Source organism: Peromyscus maniculatus, chromosome 18, assembly GCF_049852395.1.
Source record: "Peromyscus maniculatus bairdii isolate BWxNUB_F1_BW_parent chromosome 18, HU_Pman_BW_mat_3.1, whole genome shotgun sequence".
NCBI classification, from domain to species: domain Eukaryota; kingdom Metazoa; phylum Chordata; class Mammalia; order Rodentia; family Cricetidae; genus Peromyscus; species Peromyscus maniculatus.
This window is the reverse complement of record NC_134869.1, coordinates 47,906,761-47,928,613: the sequence shown is the minus strand read 5'-3', so window position 1 is coordinate 47,928,613 and position 21,853 is coordinate 47,906,761. Positions and strand designations below refer to the sequence as shown.

The 21,853-nt window shown below is 47.7% G+C and overlaps 2 protein-coding genes across 5 annotated transcripts in view; one reads left to right on the top strand and one right to left on the bottom strand.

The window, feature by feature from the left end:
- Nucleotides 1–21,853, top strand: part of Ppm1h (protein phosphatase, Mg2+/Mn2+ dependent 1H) — a 269,105-nt gene that overhangs the window by 13,128 nt on the left and 234,124 nt on the right. The gene's annotated exons all lie outside the window — the stretch shown is intronic.
- Nucleotides 5,035–8,229, bottom strand: LOC143269194 (uncharacterized). Of its 3 annotated transcripts, none has more exons than XR_013045606.1 (3): nt 7,798–8,199; nt 6,587–6,972; nt 5,035–6,241 (listed from the first exon to the last, which is right to left on the bottom strand). XR_013045606.1 is itself a non-coding variant. In XM_076554164.1 (2 exons), exons 1-2 carry the CDS (start codon nt 7,953–7,955, stop codon nt 6,064–6,066), a joined length of 336 nt encoding a protein of 111 aa, XP_076410279.1. In that variant the 5' UTR covers nt 7,956–8,229; the 3' UTR covers nt 5,035–6,063. The 3 variants fall into 3 exon arrangements, 1 of the variants encoding a protein (XP_076410279.1); XR_013045605.1 differs by having other exon boundaries at nt 6,622–6,972; XM_076554164.1 differs by lacking the exon at nt 6,587–6,972 and having other exon boundaries at nt 7,798–8,229.

Here is a 21,853-nt window from a genome sequence, read left to right as displayed (position 1 = left end):
ACACTGTCTCTGACTTAATTTTCCCTAAGTCATTGGTTCTCAATCTTCCCAATACTGTGACCCTTTAATACAGTTCCTCACGCTGTGGGGACCCCCAACCAGAAATTTATTTTCATTGCTACTCCGTCACTGTAAGTTTGCCACTGTTATGAATAATAATGTAAGTTTTTTTGGAGATGGAGGTTTGCCGAAGGGGTCGTAATCCACAGGGTGAGAAGTGGTCTTCTAAATGGTTGTACAACTCAAATACTTAGGTGTGTTTTCTGCATGTGGATATTGTGCTTTCTTAATAAAGATAATAATAATAATGTTCATTTATAACTCTGTGGCTGTGGACAGTTGCTAAGGGCCTGCATGGGCTCTTAATATAAACATCTTTATCTTTAATGGAAGAGGATTGCGGCATCTGTCTGTGTCTCTCTGTGTCTCTCTGTCTCTCTCACCAAAATAAATACAAGTAAAAGAATAAAATGAGGGCTGGAGAGAACTCCAGTTATCTCAACATCCCATGCTGTCTTTCTGTTCTGGTGCTGGCTACTGATTCCTTGGCATTGACCCAGAACTGTGTGGAGACATTCATTAAGAAAAGAATATCCTGGGCCAGGGAGTGGGCTCAGTGGATAGGGACATTGAAGTCCGCTGACTTGAATTTCACCCCTAGGACCCACACAGTGGAAGAAGAGAATGTTCTCCTACAAATTGTCATCCGACCCCACACACCACGGCCCAGAAGAGCACACACACAGGCACACAAGATGAATAAAATAGAGTCAAGTAACAACAACAAAAGGCATCTTATTCTTGTGAACACAGTACCCTGAAAAGGGGTTTAATGTGTTTGCTTCTCAGAAGAAACTAACAAGGTCTAATCTTCAGGTGGCTTCAAATTGGATAAGGGAAAACGAACACATCACATTTTGAATAAAATTATGTTTTTCAAGCACTTCAAAGTAATTTCATTGAATATAGCAATCTTTCTTAGTTAGACTTAACTTTCTTGGTATATGTGCATTCTAAGCATAGCAGTCTGGGACTTGTCAAATTACCATATTTTTCTTGACTAGAAAGTGCTTTTTTTTTTTTTTTTTTTTTTTTTTTTTTTTTTTTTTGTAATGTAATGTCTTTGGAAATGAAGTAAGCCTTGAAACCAATCTGTCCACTTTATGTGGTTAGTTAAGAAAAGGATCACACTGCTTGCAAATGTGCTCTGGAATTCTCAAGAGCAGGACTCAAGTCATAAGTCAGGTTTTAGGAAACCTTTTTTAACTTTCGGAGAACTACCTGAGTTCTTCATTAAGCAGGCCCATCTTAAAGGGCATGTGTTTCAGGTCAGTGATTTGGTGAGCAGCAAGGCTAGCAGCATTGAGTATAGTGACCCCAGCAGCGTGTGCCCACAAGTGACCTCAGAGTGTATGCATCGCCATCAGTGACTTGCACAAGCCAGACCTTATGGAACCTTGCTGGTGTAATTAATCAGTGCAGGGCTGTGGGCAGACAGAGAGATCAATTACCTGGCAAGCAGAGAGAGCCAGAGTGGCTTGTAGGGAGATGATAAATAGATTTTTTTTAAGCATTAAAAAAAAAAGATGCCTTTCTACCATGTGACCTTTTCCATATTAAGTATAGGAGAGGGGCCATTTTCAAGTAATAAATCGATTGTTTTTAAAAAATAAAATAAAAATGTAGCAGGTCATTGAATTACTTTATATTTGAGTGGTCTGCTCTGGTCTACCCATGGCCATTCTGTGTCCTTTAGAACTGGTGAGCACGGACAAATTATGTTTAGAACACACAGCTGGCAGAAATCAAAGCTGCTGTGTGGAGGTGGAGGAGGAAGCGATTTGAAGGTAGAGTGAGTGTGAATAGTCTATAAGAGGATTGGAGAGACGGTCCAGCTGGCCGGTCACAATACAGACAGAACGCTAGCTCCTCCCCCCCAACCCCTGACAGAAAAAAAAAAAAAAATAAGTACAGTGCTTGGTCGCAAATGAACGGCCCTCGAGGACGATGAACTCCGGAATGTATGTTTAGGGAGAAACAACAGCTTTCTCGGTCCTTGAGGCTCGTGTCCTCCATAATGTAGAAGGTGGAGCAGAGCCAGAGGCAGATTAGATGCCTCCTGGCATCTCTCCCTGTGCTTATTAATGGGTAGAAGTCACCGAAGGCCAGGCTGCCCTGTTGCTAGGACCAGGTGTCCAGTGTGAGCTGGACTGCTAAATTCAGTGCGGCCACAAACAGGAAGGACAGAAGCCTTGGCAAGCTAGACTTCGGCGGCAGCTGCTGTTTTTAATTAATTAATTTAATTAATTAAAATAGTGCTCCTATATGGGGACTTCCAAGGCCATTCCTGAAGCCCTGCCTGTCTCCCTCCTGCCTCGAGGCATCAAGTGGGGGCCACCTGGCTGTGCCAAGCCCTTTCCCGTACCTTGTAGCCACCGGAAGCCTGCCTTCCCCCATGCCATCCTTAGAGGCGCCACAGTTATGGCCTCCCTTTCATCCCAGCTGCCACACTGTGAGACAAAATACTCAAGATAAAACAACGTGTCAGTAAGAAAGCTTCGTGCGGCTCACTCACAGGCTTGGAAGCTGCAGTTCAAGCTGGCCTGGCTTTTGGCCTAGGTGGCCCAGTAAGGGCGGCCGGAGGGGGCCTGTTCACCTCCTGGTGGCCAGAAAAGGGGGAGGGGCGGAGGAAGAAGTAGAGGTGTCCGGATATTTCCTGCTCAAGGGGTGCCCTGGTGAGTGAATGGCCTTCACCTGGGCCTTGCCTTAAAGAGGCTCCGTCCCCTCCCAGAGTCCTGGGTGTCAGCACCTGCTCTAGACTCCTAAAAAAAAAGCTTGTTGCCTAACCTTTGGTCCACAGTGTGTCATCATCAAGGTGGTTTTAAGATTCCTTGGAGAAGATTCCATTGCAAGCTGTGCTACATAAGCATTGAGTTTCCTCCATGGGGTGGGGGTGGGGGGGAGTTACCCAGACACATCAGATCCCTTAGGCATCATGAAGACCATCGTGGTGACCACCATGGAGCGTTCTGTCTCAGCCCAAAGCAAAGTGCTTGCCGCTGTTAAAGCTGCATCTTTACCGCTCACTGTAGGTCCTCCAGACCCCAGGATACCCGTCTAGTGTTGCCTTCCCAGATCCTTGTTATTCCAGATTTAGATCCCAGCTAAAAGCTGCTGGCAGGGCTGGATTTTGCACATACACCTGAGGATCGGCCCACCCCACCCCACCCCAGCCCCTGGGTGTGCTCAGGTCAGTGTCAAGATTGTTGTATTCAGAATTTACATTCCCCACACCTCCCTCAAGCACATTGTTCCAGAATGTCGTCTCCAGTGTTCTGTTCCTTGTTGAAAAACTGCTTCATAATGGTTTTATTTTCTTGGCTTCCACAATGCTGCCAAGTTGCCTGATAGGCCTGACGCTCGTCGGCTGCAGATTTAATTAAACTCGTGCTGAGAATAATATTTTCCTAGCAGAGTTCAACCCTAGGGCAGAAGTCTCTCTTGTAAAATTTTCATTTACTAACTATGAATGAGAAGAACTTACAAATATCTTCAGACTTCTACTAGCCCCTCAACAAAGAAGGAACATCAGTTCATTAGGAACTTAGAAGTCATTTTTTTAAGTTGCTGTGTTTTCCTTATTAGAGAAATGATAGGTTTGCTGTAGGTACTTCAAATTCTTATGAACATTATAAAGAACATAATTATATATAAATATTATTTATCGATAAAATGATGTCTGTGTATCTCTCAGTGTGTATTTATAAAATGAGATAATGAGAAACATACTCAGTATGTTTCTCTTTTTTAAAAATGTTTACTTTTGTATTTTGTGCATACGGGTGTTTTGTCTGCATGTACATCTGCACATCAGAAGAGGGCACGAGACCCCACAGGACTACAGTTACAGATGGCTGTGAGCCACCATATGGGTGCCAGGAATCGAACCCAGGACCTCTGGAAGAGCAGCCAGTGCTCTTAACTGCTGAGCCATCTCTCCAGCCCACCTCAGTACTTGCCTTAACCTTGGAATGAATCTCTTTCCATGTATATACAAATATCGTACTCTTTTGTTTTTCTTCTTTCTTTCTGAGATAGTTTTTAGTGTACAGCATAGAGTGGCTTGAACTGGCTGTATAGCCCAGGCCGATGTGGTCCTTGTAATTTTCCTACCTCTGTCTGCCGAGTGCTGGATTACAGGTATGAGCACCACACCTGGTCTAATCTATCATTTTCAGTAACTCCACAGAGTCTCGTCTTATAACATGTCTTTCCCCTTGAAATAGCCAGGTTTTCCATATTGAGAACAGTTCTGGTTTGGGGAGGGTGCACTGGGGATGTATCATAATGTTAGAGCGTTTCAGTGGCGCACATGAAGCTCTCAGTTTCATTTCCAGCAACAGACACTCAAGCACATGTGCATATGTGCATGGGTGCAGAAACACACACACATATGCACACACACACCAATTCTGGAATGAGCACTCTTGACATTCATATATACATACATACATACTATATATATACATACATATATATATATATCTTTATTAAGTCATAATGTGAAAAGTGATGGGGTTTTGGTTTTTGTTTGTTTGTTTTTCGGTGAAAACTATCCAAATGTGAATTTTGAGAAATGTCAGATAATGTGTTTCATCTGAAATTCCTTTAGTAATGTAAGTGTGCAGAGCTATGCCTGATGGATGAGGGAACATTACTTTGACATTTAGGTTCAAATTTTGTATTTCAGATAAATGATCTTTAAGGATCAATTTAAGACCCACCTGGATGATTCTTCAGCACTAAAGGAACATCTTGGCTGTAGGCATCTGACAGTATAAAGTGACGTCATTTTTCCTCTTGTTTTATTTTTTTTTAAAGAATAGTCTTTTGTCGTAGCTATTATTCATATGTATATTATATATAACTAGATAGATAGAGATAGATATCCCTCCCATACTTAATGAAAGACCCCCGGCTGAGATCTTTCTCCGGGAGAGACCCCAAACCCAGGGAACACACCGAAACCACAGATCAGATGCAAAAGCAAGAGGGTTTATTTAGACCAGGTACCTGGGGCGAAGTCTCTTGGAGGACTTGCGCACCTTCTTAGGGCAAGGGGGACTTTTTATGGGATCCCAGGGGCAGAGGCGCGGTTACAGAAGCGAGAAGCATAGTTACAGGGTCCCTATTGGTTGTTTCAAAGAAGGCCAGGGTGAACTTGGGGTCGCATGTGTGTGGCTGATTTGGCCTTGTCCAGGCCAGCTGCTTATTCTTCAAGGCCAGGGGCCCGCCATAAAATATCAACTGTCTTACTCCCAAGGCTGCTGACCACAGTTATCTTTTTCAAGGCTGGCCATAGCTATCTCTGTCAAGGCCGGGTAGCTGGCTATGGCTGTGAACTCCTGTTTTTCTGATTCCTGCAGAATGGCGTTTCTTAGGCTAAGTTATGGGGGGGAGCATTTCATTGGCCCAAAGCCCCATGTCCTCATAATGGAGCGGGGGTCTTTCATTCCCCCATTTTCTTTTGTACCAAATGAAATCTTTCATTTTAGGATGGAGAATAAGGGGTTAACTCTATCTCTGACTGTCTGAGCCTCTGATATTGCTGGGTTAGGATCAAAGCCTGGGCAACAGAAACCTTATCCTTGATGAATTGCACCAATCTGTTGAGGATGTATGACCCAAACAATAAAATGAGCAGGAGGACGATTAGGGGGCCCATAATGGTGGAGACAAGGGTCATAAACCACGGTGACCTTTGGAACTATCTTTTAAATCATTTTTGTTGAGCATGGCTACTTGGAGCTGTCTGAATTGGCCGGTCTCTATAAGGGCTGCAGTCTTGTATCTACCCCAGCAGCTATTCCGCCCATGGTAATTTTTTTCAGTAACAGGGCCAGCGTCAGGGAAACAGGCTCTCTGGTGATGCCCCTCCTTATGTCAGGAGGACTATTAGGGGGATCAAGGGGACCCCCGGGTGAGTCTTATCTTTAGTGGGTTTGGAGAGCGTTGAACTAGATGTCTCGGTGCCCTCAGCTTCGTCGGGTTCCTTGGCAGTCTTTACATGCGACGTGTGGACCCAAGCCGCTGTCCCGTCAACCTCGGCTCTAGGTTCCTAGATTGATGGCGTCGGACCCAGACAGAGTCCCCAATCTTGAATGGGTGAGGCACCACCGGGCGGTTCAGTTGTTCCCGGCAGGCAGGGGTTTTTGCACCGTCTTTTGCATCAATTGGAGGGCTAGTGGCAAAAGAGGAGATATCAGAGTAAAGGAAATTTACAATTGGTGGGGGAGCCCCATACATGATCTCGAACGGGGTTAGGCCATGAGGCCCAGGAGTGTTCCGGGCTCGGTAAAGGGCTAGGGGGAGTAGGAGCACCCAATCTCTAGTGCCAGTTGCAAGCGTTAATTTGGTTAAAGTCTCCTTAATGGTTTTATTTGTACGTTCTACCTGTCCTAAGCTCTGGGGGCTGTATGCACAATGAAGTTTCCAATCAATCCCCAGTAGCCTGGCCACCTCCTGACTTACCTGGGAGACAAAGGTGGGCCCATTGTCTGACCCCAATATCTGGGGTATTTCATACCTGGGAAAGATGTCATCCAGGAATTTCTTGGTTACCATGTTAGCGGTCTTTTTTCTTGGTAGGCAAGGCCTCTGTCCATCTATGATGTAAGCTTGTCGCTCGGGGCTCCATTCCGCCCCCATTTTTTTTGTTAGTTCCTGGTCCTCCGGGCTTCCGCCATCCGGAGGGCCTGGGTCAGCGCGATCAGCTCTGCCTTTTGGGCCGATGTTCCAGGTGGCAGTGGTGAGGTCCAAACTATCTCCGATTCGGTGGTGACGGCTGCTCCGGCCCTCCGTTCTCCTTCTTGGAGGAAGCTGCTCCCATCCGTGTACCAGGCAGCAGGGTTGCGGGGTTGAGGGAGACAACTGGTCTGAACATCACTCGGTCTGGGGGCTGCTGGACCAGAGCTTTTACCGCATGGGAGGATAACACAGTTAATGGCTGTCCCAAAGTCAGTTTCCCTGCATCCTTGAGCAAAACAGCAATAGCGGCTTCCCCACGCAGACAGGGGGGCGGGCCATCCTGCAGCTACCGGGCTTTTATGGCCCCAATCTCTGTACCAGCATTCCTTTTGCAAAGCCTGAGTTCTCGTCCACGAACAGTTCAAAGGGCTAGGACTTGTAGGGGGGTCCCTTTGGGTCCTGTCCAGATGCCAGCTGAACCTTTTTCTCGGTGGTCCTTTGATACCTCCTGTTACCTGTGGCCCCCTGGACCAAAGCTGTGCGGTCACTGAGAGAGCTTCCGGTATGGGTCAGGACTGAATGTTGAGCCCCGGTGTCCACTAGGAAGGTCACTGGCTGCCCCCCCATCTTGAGAGTTAGTCTGGGCTGGGGGGGGGGCGCTCCTGGCCGTGAGCTTCCCAATCTTCCAGATTGAGGACCCTTGGCTTAGGTCTCCGAGACCCTTGAGGCTTTTTTTTTTTTTTTTTTTTTTGATCAGTCACGAGCCCAATGTCCTCTCTGTTTACAGTAAGCACTTTGTCTTTGTCAAGCAGTGTCCTTTTTAAGTCTCCCGTCCTAACGTCTTAACTCCCTCTCTGACCTGTCCCTGAGACATTACAGTGGCCAGGACTTTTTTGTTTGTTTTTCCTCTCCCTCCATGTCTCTCTAAGTCTTTTTTAAAAACGCGCTGCCGGCGTCTCTTTCTGGTAACCTGAGCCCAATCGGTAGGGGGTTAGAGCCCCTGGAGACCCGCTAAGAGCAACTGGCCATAGAGATGTAGGCGTTCCCTACCTTCGCTGCTTTGTCCCGCCTTCCTCGTAGGCGACCAGCAATTGGGGAGGAAGCAGGAACTCATCCTCCGCTGTTTGGGGGCCGCTGCAGGAGCCGCCGGTCCCTCCGGCGCTGTCGGGGGGGTTGTAACACTCGGGGCGGGGTGACTCGGCGTCCATGGGTGACGCCGCCCCCTAGTCACCTTTTTCATATTGGGCCGGAGCCGGTCGTGGCACATCGCTGCGGGTCGCCGGCCAGGGGGCGGTCCCTCGCCGACCCCATCCCCGGCCCCGCCTGCGTGCCCCTGCTACATCCCATGTCCGCCTGCGCCGCCGCTGCCGACTGCGCCGCTCGGCCGCCCTCCGCGCTATCCACCGCCCCTCCGAGCGAGCGGCTGTGGGGCGTTGCCGGGACCGAGGCCGCCTGCGCCGCCGCAGGCTCCCCGCCACCCGGGTCCGGCTGGTCGCCGGCCCCGCCCCTGGCCCCGCCTGTGCCGCCGCGGGCCTCCGCCGCCCGGGTCCGGCCAGCCGCGCCGGGGGCCGCCGCGCTCCATGGCGGCTGGTCGCCGGCCCCGCCCCTGGCCCCGCCTGCGCCGCCGCGGGTCCCCGCGACCAGATTCCCCTGGTCTGCACCAGCTCTAAGTCGGCTGTTAGGCGCCACGCGGAAAACCACGGCCCGGCGGGGCGGACTCCTCCGCCCGCACGGGAGACATGGACAGCCGGGGAGAGCGGGGAGTGAGGGGAGCCCCCCCCAGCGCCGCCCCGGACCCCCGCGACCGCACCGCGGCCGCGCGGACGGGAGGAGGCGCGGGGAGCCGCCGCCACCGCCATCACCGCTGACGGCCTGCGGGGACTGGGCAGGGGGCGTCCCGGCGCCCTAGCTTCCCGGCGGCCCCGCCTGCGCGTCGGCGCCATAACCTGCTGCCACCTGCGCACCCGCCTGCGCGTTCTCTTCTCCCGCACCCGCTTGCAAGCCTGCCCGCGCGCCCGCCTGCGCCGGAGCAGCGGCCTGCGGGGAGAGGAAAAGACTTGCTGGTGTGGGGTTAGGGAGGAACAGGGAGTGGGAGGGATCCGCCGATCTGGCTTCCTCGGCCCCGGGATTCGGCGAGCGCTGCTGCCGCCGGGGGGGCAGAGGGGAAGAGAAACGGCTTAACCCATGGGGGAGGTTCTGTTGTCAGGAGTCTCTACATGGCAATGTATGGGACCTGGTCCGGGTGGCCATGGGGACTGGAAGCAAAAACTTTTTTTTTCCACCTGTGAAATAAGACTGAGGTTAAAGGTTTCCTGACGAGGCCATCTTATATCTATTTTTTTTTTCTTGATTACGACTCCTTCGTTGTTGGCTCGTGTCTTTACGTCTGACCAGTGTTTAAGCATGAGGCTCAAGGGGGTGGTGACAGTCTGTCCTATGGCTGTTTCTAGGAGGAGAACGGTTAAACAGAAAACAAAAAACGACAGACCAATATAAATAAGACTAACACTCGCTGCGCGGCTTCGGTTCCAAACCGAAAGCAAAACCAGAAAAACCGTGCCCCCAGAGGGGTCTTCAGACCGTGCCCCCGGAGGGGTCTTCAGACCGTGCCACAGAGGGCACTTCAGATGAACCGTGGAACGTCTTCCAGGTTCCCAGATTCCCCTAGGACGTCTCCCAGGGTTCAGTGGCGAAGTCCAGACCCGTCGGTCCCCCCTTTCAGATCCACTGACACAGACAGATTATCAGACGCAGGCGCGGAGACAAACAAACAACATTTAACACTCAGACAAACAGACAACCCTCAGACTGGACAGGGATGACATAAATCAAGGCCGGCCGGCTTACCTCCTGATGGTGGGTCGGTGGTCCCAGGGAGGGGTCTCAATCCCCGTACGGGCCACCAAATGAAAGACCCCCGGCTGAGATCTTTCTCCGGGAGAGACCCCAAACCCAGGGAACACACCGAAACCACAGATCAGATGCAAAAGCAAGAGGGTTTATTTAGACCAGGTACCTGGGGCGAAGTCTCTTGGAGGACTTGCGCACCTTCTTAGGGCAAGGGGGACTTTTTATGGGATCCCAGGGGCAGAGGCGCGGTTACAGAAGCGAGAAGCATAGTTACAGGGTCCCTATTGGTTGTTTCAAAGAAGGCCAGGGTGAACTTGGGGTCGCATGTGTGTGGCTGATTTGGCCTTGTCCAGGCCAGCTGCTTATTCTTCAAGGCCAGGGGCCCGCCATAAAATATCAACTGTCTTACTCCCAAGGCTGCTGACCACAGTTATCTTTTTCAAGGCTGGCCATAGCTATCTCTGTCAAGGCCGGGTAGCTGGCTATGGCTGTGAACTCCTGTTTTTCTGATTCCTGCAGAATGGCGTTTCTTAGGCTAAGTTATGGGGGGGAGCATTTCATTGGCCCAAAGCCCCATGTCCTCATAATGGAGCGGGGGTCTTTCATTACTATAAAGTCGGTACACTGATGATCAAATATAAAACATAGTTCTCTTCATAGTACATGAAGGGAAAGTCAACTTTGTTCTACAGGCTGATTTAAAATGACCATGTGTTCAACTCCTGGGCGTAAGTTGCCATAGTGCCTGAAGGTTTCAGATCCACTTGGCAACTGATGTTTGTTGGCAGAATGGCTAGGTGTGTTCTTTACCTGCACTGCCCTGCGCTGTGTGACAAAACTTTTCACGGGGGAGACACAACACACACTTCTATTCACCCCAGATAGGGAACCCACGACAAATCAAAGTACAGACACCACCCAAGTCCAACCTGGTGAACCAGTGAGTGTTATTGGGGTTACTTACAGGAGTATGGGTGAGGGGTCACCTACAGGAGCAGAAAGGACTCAAAGACAGCTGCATCACCGAGGCTCACCCCAGCATGAGTGACAGCTCACAAAATCTGGGAACCTGGAGCACCCGTCATAGACTGCAGGCATCTCAACAGGTTGGAGAGTGTACTTTCCAAGTGACTCTGGTCTAAATGTCTTCCAGCCTGCCCAGCCGGGTTCTGCGTCTCCCAGGCAGCTGGTCTGGGCTCAGAGTCTTCTTTGCAGCTCATCTGAGGGGGGCGGAGCTTTGACTCTGGCAAGGAGGGGCCTAGTGAATCTGGTCAGTTTCAGGGACTTCCTGAAGCTATTTTGAGTTGTTTACTTTCCGGCTTGTGGCTGGTCTTGCAGGATAGAATGTTTCAATCTCAAGGAAACTGTTACACAACACGGTGTAGGGAGAAAGGGAAACCAAACACATCTAGCTTTCCTACCCTTTGACTGGTGGGAAGCAGGTTAGAACTACGGACAAACCCTTTAGGTTTCATGGTATGTGTGAGTTAGTAGCTGACAGAGAGGTATGTCTCCTTATCGAATTCAGAAACCATTGAAGCTTCTGCAGATTGTCAGCCCTTCCTCCACTCTTTCACCCATTCAGGTTTTCTTTTCCTTTTCCCTATATATTATTCTTGTTATGTGGTTTAACAAAAATATTTGGAAGAGTATGTAACACTTTCTCTTTATCCCTGGCTACATCCTATGGCTTCAGTTAATTACCCATGGTCAACTACACTCTGAAAATATTAAATGGGAAAATCCAGAAATAAGCAATTCATGAACTTTAAATTATGCGCCTTGCAGAATACTATGATAGACTGTAGGGTTGCCTTTTTACTGTGCACAAATCATTCCTTTGTCCAGCGTATCCACGCTGTGTGTGCTAATCACCTGCCCACTTAGCTGTTGGTTACCAAATGGACGGTAATAAAGTGCTTGTGTTCAAGTATGTCTTAGGTGGCAGCCTAAGTCTGTGTCATGATGCCTGCATCATTCACCTCTGAACAGGCATCATAGCATCTCACATCCAAAGATGTGTGAGTACCACACAACAACCTATTCTGAATAATACCACTTCGCTTAATTTATATTGCCTTTATCTCACTACTGGTTATTGTTATTAATCTTTTACTGTGCCCAGTTTCAAAATTAAGCTTTATTATGGAGATGCATAGATGTGTGGGGGGGGATGTAGACTGGGAGAAGTTTAGTTCTATCTGCTGTTTCAGGCATCCTCCGAGGCCTTGGAACATCCCTGAAGAGGATGGAGGACAACTCTCTCACAGATTGCCTGCTCATTACTCTCCTGTGCACAAGCTGAAACGCTGTTGAATGAGGCACAGGGTGGTGTGTTGGTACTGAAGCCTGCAGTTTGCATTTGAAACAACAGCCCAGAGCTCTCCATCTACCTTGTCGATATGTTCTCATTTGAAATCCTGTGCCTATACAGATAAACAAACTAAGACAAGGAAATTCTGGATTAAAGTGAGGCAGTTAGCGGCCATTCTTGTGTTGACATTCTTCAGAAGCTGATTCCAAATGCTTTCACTCTTGTTGGTGATGCCTAATGCTATCTAATGTATTTAGAAATCAAAACGAAACTTTTTAAAGTATTTATAAATTCACTTAATAAACATGTCCATTTTGTTTTGCTTTGTTTTTGTTGTTGTTGTTGTTATTTTTTTGTGTTTTAAATGATTTTTGGCCAGTGTGGGCTAGCACAGTCTAGCACTTGCTAGGTAGTACAAGCTAGCCTTGAAGTCATGATTTTCCTGTCTCAATAAACATACTCTTAATTAAGTATTAATTATAAATAATGCATTTATTAATAAGTTAAATCAGAAGCAAGGATGGACTTCATTTGTCCCTTGAGAGTTTTAGAGACCTCTAAGCCTCCCCAGACTTTAGGAACTGCTGATAAGGCATTTATTGGCATTTATATGGCTAATATTGGCATTGTCATACCTTTTAAATTTATTTCTTGAACTATGTCTTATAGATAGAAAAACTACTGCTATAAAAATAGAAAGCTAACAGTCAAAAGCAATTCTTCTACTTCTGACATGAAGACAAATTCAGAAATTCGCTTTCCTGCCCTCCCAGTGGTCTTTTGTCCCTTGGGTACTTTGTCTTCTGAGGTCTTGTGTGGCATGTATGTCTGGGCTGTTTAAGGATATTAAATGGTTATGTGGGTTAGCACTATCTATCCATCTTTAATGATAAACGTGGCAGAGCCAGCATTCATTAGTCAGAGATAAGTATACATCTTTGGGCACCATGGTTTTGTTTTTGTTTTTTGTTTTTTTTCCATTTCCCGGATCATTCGGTATGGTATTCCTCTGTTTCCTTCTTAACCATTATCACACAGTGATTCTGTGCTTCCTGTGTGCCCAGGGCAGAAGATGCAGAGCTTTTAGCCTGAGGGGCTCGCACTCTGGCTGGGAAGATGGAAGCCTATGCACAGCAGTGCCGGAGATGGTCTGGTGCTGGGAATAGCATGATGGAGTGTAAGGAGGTAGCCTGGGGTCATCTCAGCTCATCCTCTCCCCAGCCATGTGGCTGCCGAAAAATGGTCCACATTTCAGTCCTCGGTCAGCTCAATCCTAAATTAGGTCAGGACTTCAGCTGCTTCCAGCCAAACCATAGAAATAAGTGTTAGGAGTTGCGCGCTAGTTAATTCCTGCTGATTTTTTTAAACTGGTGTTTATATAAACTCCATAGTTGGTTTTTCTTGTTTTATACTGGGTCTTGAATTCAGTCTCTGAAGGGTCTGCTGGCTCAGCGTGCATGGTGCAAGAGGTGGGAGTGAACTAAAGCTCTTGTTACACTTGATACAACGGTGCCCATTGCTCCAACAGTAATAAAAAACAAATCCAGTTATGGGGTATTGGTAACTAACAGTGTCACTTAGGGTCATAGTCTGCTCCCTCTCTGCCCTCTGCAGTACTGGAGGAAATGGCACCGAGGGGGACTTAGAACACCGTCAGAGAATAACAAAACATTGATAAAAATGTTCCCTGCTTTAGGATGGAGTAGAGTGGTGTGAACCCCCACCTCCAACTTGGAGGTGATGTTGCTGTTAGGTGTTTTGTCCAAGAAAGATGATTGGATGACGGGGAGTGTTGGCTGAAAGGGGGCATGTTTCAAATGTTTACCGGTGAAACAGATAACGTCATGTTGTTAATCTTAGAGTTGTGAGTTCCATACCACGGTAGCCATTTTTTTGACATGATCCAGTTTTAGCCAGATGGTAATTTTCCCATATCTGGATAGGGTTTACTGAAAGTTGGGGAAAAAAAAATGGTTGAAATATCTTACTGATCTTTCCTGAAAAAAATAAATAAATAACGGAGCTCATGAACATTGCAAATCCAATCCCCCTTGTTAGTCCCAAGCCATGCATGGGTAGGTGACCCAAGGATGTCTCCATGGCTCTCAGAACTGTGCCAGCACTTGGCATAGGGCTGGTGCCCTCCTCCTCTGGCAGTTAAATTGCTGCGGAAAGCAGCTGGGCTTGATGCAGTTTTAATCAATATCTTGTGCTTTCCTGCGGCCCCAAAAGCATCGCTGTTCTGCTCTCAGCATCTCCAACCTGGAAGGACACGGTGTCTTACTTGTGACTTGATTTGGAAATTCACAGACGTCACATTGTTCTGTTAAAGTACCAAGAAGCTTGCAACTTAATACATCCCTGTGTGACACACTTTAAAATGTTCACAATAGGTCTCTAGATCTGTATTGGTTCTTTGGACTTCAACTACTGTGCACTGTGTTTTTCTGAAGAGAAAGATAACCCGTGGGCTGTCGAGTGACCAGCAGCAAACATCCGTACATCCTTGAAGGTCATCCAGGGCAAGTGGCTACCGATGCGTGCTCTGGACTCTGCTGACATCAGCATCCTCACCAATGGGCTTTGGATGCCACTGTGTGATTGGTTGGCTTTGATCTCAATGCCTTTGCTCATTCCTGCATCGCGGCCATCCATTTCTGCGCTGGGTTCTTCTGATAGGCAACGGTGTGCTCACAGAGAAGGCATACTCTTGGTGTTTGAGCTTAAATAAATATCCTTTTCCTGCAGAATTGTTGTTTTTAATCTCCTCTCGGAACAATGACTTACCTTCATTTCCCATTCGTATTAGAGAAGTTAGGCATTTCATTACTCTTTTTAATAAATATATAATTGGTTAGGTCTTTCAAGAAGGAAAGTTGCCTCTATTCCATTCTGTGACATTTCAAACTTTTCAGACTGTACTTTGACACAAACATCAAAAAAGCAAAACAAAAGAAATCAAAACTGGGTCCTGGGAGTCAGCAGTCTGGTGTAAGTTTATTTTTAAAGAGAATGGTGTGTGGTCAACCCTGCCCAGATTTGGTCAGTGATCCTGGGATACCGGGTATAAGTCACATCTGGGTTGTTTCAGCGTTAAGTTAGTTCGGTTTTCACACAGTTAATACTTTTAACCTTCCACTAAGTATAAGGTTCTGGAGGTTAAACTGTAACACATTCCCTTTCTTCAGGGGTCCAGAGGTTAGGAAGGGAGGTGTTATTGTTGCACCTAGACCGTTATGTGCCACAACAAAAGAGAGACAACACTTAATGGGTTCCAAAACTTTAATAAATCACCACATAAGTGGGTCACTGATCCATCAGGGCTGCAGGACAAGGACCCGGGAGCCTTGTTTCTCCTGACAGCCCAAGCAGGGGCAGAACTGGAGTTTATAAGCACAAAAATCGCAAACATTAGTTGCCAAGTTGCAGTTACAGTTTTCGCCCATCAAGATTTAGAGATTAGGGGCTTCCTTGAATGATCCATCCTTGTCAACCGATATACAGTGAAAGCCTTTCAGTCCAACCAATCAGATTCGTTTGTTCCCTCTGTCGTTGGGAACAGCCATAATGTTTCCAGAGAACTAAAGATGCATAACGATTATTTCTATGGTTTAGGGAGGAGGTTGGTCAACCATTGGAAAGTTCTCGGCTCCCCTAGGGCTTGGCAACCTGCACTTTATTTCACCCCACAGGTAAAATGGAGTCTGAAGTCAAAATGGCAGCACTCAGGCCAAGGTGCTTTGCCTGCTCCCTTCAGTTACGTGTATGAATGTGAGCCACAATGGCAAGGAATTCAAGCAAGTGCATTGTGAGCAGGAGAGGCCCTGAATTCAACTGAGTTTGGGGGCATGGGGTGGGGAGACGCTGAGCAAAGCTGGCCTTGATCTAACCTCGAGGAGGAGCAGGTTTTGGGGGGTGGGGGGTGGGGATGGCCTGTGAGGGACAGGACCATAGGTTTAGCTGGGAGCAAGTGGTTGTTTCTGAGAATTAGAAGACTCTTTGGTTATTAACTCTCTGTGTGCATTTACCATGGACCATCAATAAAATCCCACACATGGAGCCTGAGCGCACTTGGTACTAAACACGCAACAAGCCTCCCCTCCTAGTCCAGAAGTGAGTGCTGGTGGCAGTTTAGCGTTTCTGAAGGACCACCAGTATGGCCACTGGATGTGTAATTCCCTTCGTGGCAGGAGAAGGAGTCACATCTAAGCGATGTCCTGTGTTTAGGAATCATTGCGGGCTTGCTGTTGGGGTGTATGTCTCTCTCTACATTATTTATGGAGGGTTGAAGGAAAAAAATGGCAATGTGTGATCTTCACACAAAATCTTCTTGGGTTTGGGGCAGGCGGAGGCCTGGGGTAAAGTCACTATTGGTCATAGAGGTTTTTTGTTGTTGTTTGTGTTTTGTTTTTTAAACAACTACCAAAAGTGATAACGAGGAGGTGTTGGTTTGGTGGCTTGGGTGTTTCTTGGGGGGAAAAAATCACTCTGCTCCAGCCCCTGTCTCTGGTTGAGTTGCCAGCCAGCTGAGCTGGCTCTGGAGAGCAGAGCAGTAACTGAAGGCCCCACATGAGGTAGAAGCCTGCAGGTGCTGCAGATGATGCCTGTATCCCCCTCCCCCCCCAAAAAAAGTAAAAATTAAAAAAGGAGAAGCCCCCGAAACCCTAAGCCAAACTTTTACACCGAGATTTCTGACTCATTGCAGTTAACATCTTTCTCTCTAAGTCCTAACTATCTCCAGTACTAACTGTCTAGACCTTCACGCGGGGGGGGGGGGGGGGGGGTATATACAGGGTCTAGGGACAGAGACAGTGAGAAGGGCTGGTGAGCGTGCTAATAGCTTGCTTCTTGTGCAAAGGAAATGCATACCATAAAGGCTTTGGAGTAAGTGCTGGAGACAGCATGAGGTCTGCTGTGGATATCATTCTATATAAATAAAACACTGATGGCCAGTGACCAGACAGGAAGTATAGGCGGGACAAAGAGAGAGGAGAATTGGGGAAACAGGAAGAAGGAGGGAGAGACACTGCAGCCACCACCAGGACAAGCAGCATGTAAAGACGCCGGTAAGCCACCAGCCATGTGGCAAGATATAGATTTATAGAAATGGGTTAATTTAAGATATGGGAACAGTAAGCAAGAAGCCTGCCACGGCCATACAGTTTATAAGTGATATAAGAGTCTGAGTGACTATTTTATACGTGGATTGTGGGACTGCGGGGTTTGGTGGAACCTGGAGAGAAGCTCTCCAGCAACAGAGGTCTGTATGTGGGGAGCACCTGGTACTATGAGGAGTAACTGGTACTGTGGGGAGTAACTGGTACTGTGGGGAGCAACTGGTACTGTGGGAAATGGGTGACGATGAAGAATGAGGAGCGATGGAAGAAAAGGGGACCATTGGAGGGGGCTGAGATGCGAAAGCGGACAGTGGAGGAACTCTGTAGGGGTAGAGAATGTATAGTTTGGAGACACAACCGAGCTTAGCAAGCTCCCTTCCCCCGGGCACAGGAGAGAGTTGTCGTTTTCTCTTTTCAGGTGGATAATCCCTTGACTAGTGCTAGACAACATACTGTGAGCAGAAAGGAAGGATGACCTCTGGACTGGAGTGTGTCGTCACCACTGGATGACCTTCTAGTATCTTCTTCCTCTCTTCTATGAACAGAGGAGAATATGGGTTTTGTGGGTCCTCGGGCAACTGACCCACTCACTATAGGAGAAAAAAACTGACCTTGCAGAGGCCAGCCCTTGTGTTAAACGGCCGCAATTTGCAGAGTGTTTGTTACGACAGCGCATCCTAGCCTTAGCTGATGGATGCGTGGTGGTCATTTCCAGCATCAGCCTCACGAATGCTGCGGGGCACGGTCTCCCTTGTTATGTTTCGTTATGTATTTCTGGGCTCCATCTGACAAACTTGCACAGCCCTGACTGGTTAGAGTTAAATGGTTTGTGGGGTTTCTTAGAGCTTTTAACAGAATGGAAAATTGTGAACCGCCAGGCTAAGGGAGAGTGTGCATTGTTCCTAAGCTTCTCTAACTATAAAACCCAACCCCCTGCCCCTTGCTTGGCCATTTTTTTTTTTAAAGAACACTGGAAAATACTGACTTCCACACTTGTAAGGGTCTGGGGACAAAGCGAATCTGCCTAAACAGAGGAGAGTCCTGGGCTTGTTTCAAAGAACGGTCCACAAGATAAGACTTGACTGTATTTAAAAGGAAGATAGGTGTGGCTTGATTGTGAAATGCTCCCCACAGGCTCATATGTAAGAACGCTTGGTGCCCAGATGGTGGCGCTGTTTTAGAAAGCTGAGGAATGCTTTGGGGGTGGAGCCTTGCTGGAAGAAGTGAGTCACTGCTGGCCTTGAGGTTTTATGGCCTGGCCACTCTTTCCTTCCTGAATGTGCCTGTCCTGGATCTTGCTCTGTAGACCAGGCTGGCCTCGAACTCACAGAGATCCGCCTGGCTCTGCCTCCTGAGTGCTGGGATTAAAGGCGTGCGCCACCACCGCCCGGCTTCTGTTGCTTTTCTTAAAACACCATTAAGCTGCTTTTCCCTTTCCTGGGCTGCTGGGAAAGTACTTGAATTACTGGTTACACTGTGTGTTTCCTTCTTTCTGGATACATTTGTCAGATGTCTGCTGGGAGCCTTCATCAAAGGTGTACTTTGAATAAAAAAAAATGCATCTGGATATATAAAGGATGTAAAAACCAATGAGATAGACGTTCCTTCCTTCAAGTTGTCTGGGAGAGTCCCATACGCCTCAGTCACTCATGGAGTGGAGTGTCATGCTACTTACGTGAGAGTGCACAGCATCCCAGTGTCCTGGATCTTGCCTGGGACCATCAGAGAAGGCTTCCCCCTTGGATCTGAGGCTGGAACTGAGCCTTAATGAAGTCAGCAAGTGCCGGGGAGGAGGACCAGAGAGGGGCTGGGAAGAAGGGTGGAGTGAGATCAGAAGCAGAAGCATGGGGCATTCTCAAGACCACTCACTGGTTGTCCTTCAGTCTCATGCAGGGAAAAGCTCTCTAGAATTCACTGGTGACATTCATATTTAGATGGTCCCTTTGGCTGTCCTCAGCCTTCCCCTTCCTGGGACTTCTGATGACTCCCCCCCCCCTTTTTTTTTGCATTCTTTTTCTGATCTGCTCATCATACTCCCTTTTCTTCTCAAATTGCCCTGAAATTCCCTCTGAGCTCTCTAGTCCCTTCGTCCTTTCTATTTTTCTCCGTTGATGGTGTTAGTCTCTGCCATTCCCCTTGGGCTCTGAGTTTCTCTCTCGTATGGTCCGTTCCCCTGTGAGTATCCCCTCATGGTTATGTCTACTCAAGTCTGAATTTGCATTAGTTTGAAACGTGCGTGTAACTCACAGGAGGCGTCGAGGATGTGCCTGCACTCCCCCTGCCCGGGTGTCGTTTGTGAGCTAATGTTTTTTGACAGTGCCAGGTGGGAGCACTTGGCAAGCTCTGAGGTCTCCCTGCATCAATACCTAGGAACAGCTGGGAACAAATCTGCTTTGGGTTTCTAGAGCCATGTTGGCCTATTAATAAAATTCTGTTCTTCGGGCATTCTGGGAGCAAAGCTATGTTCCCTTCTCGTCCCATTATGTTTGGTGGATGCTTTTCTGGCAGATTGCCACACCCATAGTTAATATGTAGAGCTGCATTGCTACAACAGAAAACTAATTGAGTTACCTTTCTTGGTACCATTGGGTAGAAATTTAACCACTGTTACTCAGGGCTTCAATTTCTGCCGCCACCACCCACCTGAAGCGTAATTCCTACTGCTCACCAGTGACGTCACCCCTCCATGCCCACGTTTCCCATCATGCCCTTCCATTCCTCCTGCATCAGCTCCCGTGTCCCTCTGAATTGTAGAGACCCTGGCCTAGGACATGCAAGGCCTGCAGTCAACTGTGTTCCTGTATCATAACCTACCGTGCCTGGTGCATTTTCTCAGCTTTGTTAGTACTTGAAAAGTAAATCGCTACCAGGGGAAGGAAGTGATTTAGGTTTGGTAACTGTGTAGATGGTGAGTTGAGACAATGACTTTTGTAAGTCAATAGATTGGTCTGCTTTTAGAAGGAGATCTTGACTATGTGATCTGGATTTCTAATTAAAAATCCTTTCCTGGGATCACCATTTTGTTGCATTGCAGGCTAATGAGATTGGTGTTTTGAAATGGAAACCATTCTTCCCTTTTTTTTTTTAAATTGGAAAAGGGAAACACATGAATTTCTCCAAAATTTATAGGGATGCTCACAAGACCTGAAGAAGACTTAATACTTAATGGGGACCACACCTCAACATGGTCTATGAAAGCTTCGTTTAGAAAGGGGGCAATCCCAGCTGGGAAGGCATCAGAAACTCCTGTGTGCTTGGAGGGGCAATCCCAGCATGTATGCATGGGTGGAAGCCTGCCTAATTTGAGTTTGGGTTTGGGAGAAGCCCTCTGGGAGAGGTGAGACTGTTCATTTGTTCAGCCAGAATTTGTTTTAGTGGTTATTTTATCATGTGTATGTCTGTGTGTGCATATGTACACAGGAATGCAGATGCCCTGGGTGGCCAGAAGAGGGAACTGGAGTTACTGGAACTGCAGTGACAGGTGTGAGCTGCCTGACATGGGAGCTAGGGGCCAAACTCAGGTCCTCTGTAGGTGCTTGTTCTGAACTGTTGAGCTAGTTATCTCTCCAGTTCCCTGTTGAGCCAACAGCTGTGAGACCCTGGCTGCATGCTGGGTCCTGTGATGGATGCTGAGAGTTCAGTAGGGGTTGTGTGGTCTCTGTCCTTCCAGATTTTACAGTCAACGCTGAGGCCTGAAGGGGAAGAGTGGTGATGGATGGGCCGATATCGTCTCTGAAAATGAAAACCAGTGTGCAATGGCCTGGGAGTAAGTAAATGTTGATGCTGGAAAGGGAGGCTGAGGAGGAGCCAGGATTCTATAGACAAACAGTCTGACATCCAGCATGAACTTCTCACGTGTACTTGTTAAGTAGTTCTGGCTTGCACACTTGGGTCATTAAAGCCAACCATCAAATTGTACAAGTTCATGAATGTGTTGAGTGTCGTGTTGACTAAGAAGCCTGTCACATGAAAAGAATGAGGAGGACAGTGAGGACTTACCACAGGAGAGGATGCTCATAAGAAATTCAGATCACAGAGTGAAGATCCTGCTTCTAAAACCAGGCAATCCAAGACCTATAAGGGGACACCGGTGGCTTTTATCACATGGACCTTTTCAGGGTTTGGGTGTGTTCTCCACCTGCTTTCCAGTCCTTGTGAGGTGGGCTGGGTGGTGAGACAGTGACCATTGGTGTCCTGTGTGGGATCCTCTTGTTTCTTTTATGTCCTCTGGACTGGGGAACCTGGCATGCTATAGCCACTCAAATGGTTCTGCCATTTAAAATCTTACTTATTTAAAAGCTTACTATTCTTTTAAGCTAATAGACTTTTTATTGGGGAAGGGGAAAAAAAAACTAGCCCTTGCAACTTGGAATGGCCATAAATTACTCTCTGAACAGCCATGTTGGTTGCTCTGGGAACCTTCTGATATCATTTAACATTCCACCTGAGGACGCTGAGTCCTCCGCTTTCCATGTGAGCTCCCTTGTGTGCTCTTTGGTTACTGCTAGTGTCCTGTGGTTTAGTTGATTTTCCAGATAAACCAGTGTTGCTAGTGAGAGCGTCGTGGTGAGCGCTGGTGTAAGGCGGCAGATGGCGACCATTTTCATCACCGGTTTGTATCTTCAAGCAGCCACTAAGCCCGTCCGTGCCCCCCCACCCACCCCCGATAATTCTTTCTGTCACAGGTCAGCCTGCATAAAGTGCTGGGAGTCAAAGAGGACACAGGCATCACTTTTAAAGATTGTCGTTCCAGGCGTCAGCCTTTCTGAACCCGATGTAGTAAATTACTTTTTTTTTTTTACATTAATTCCCCTGCATGTTTCTT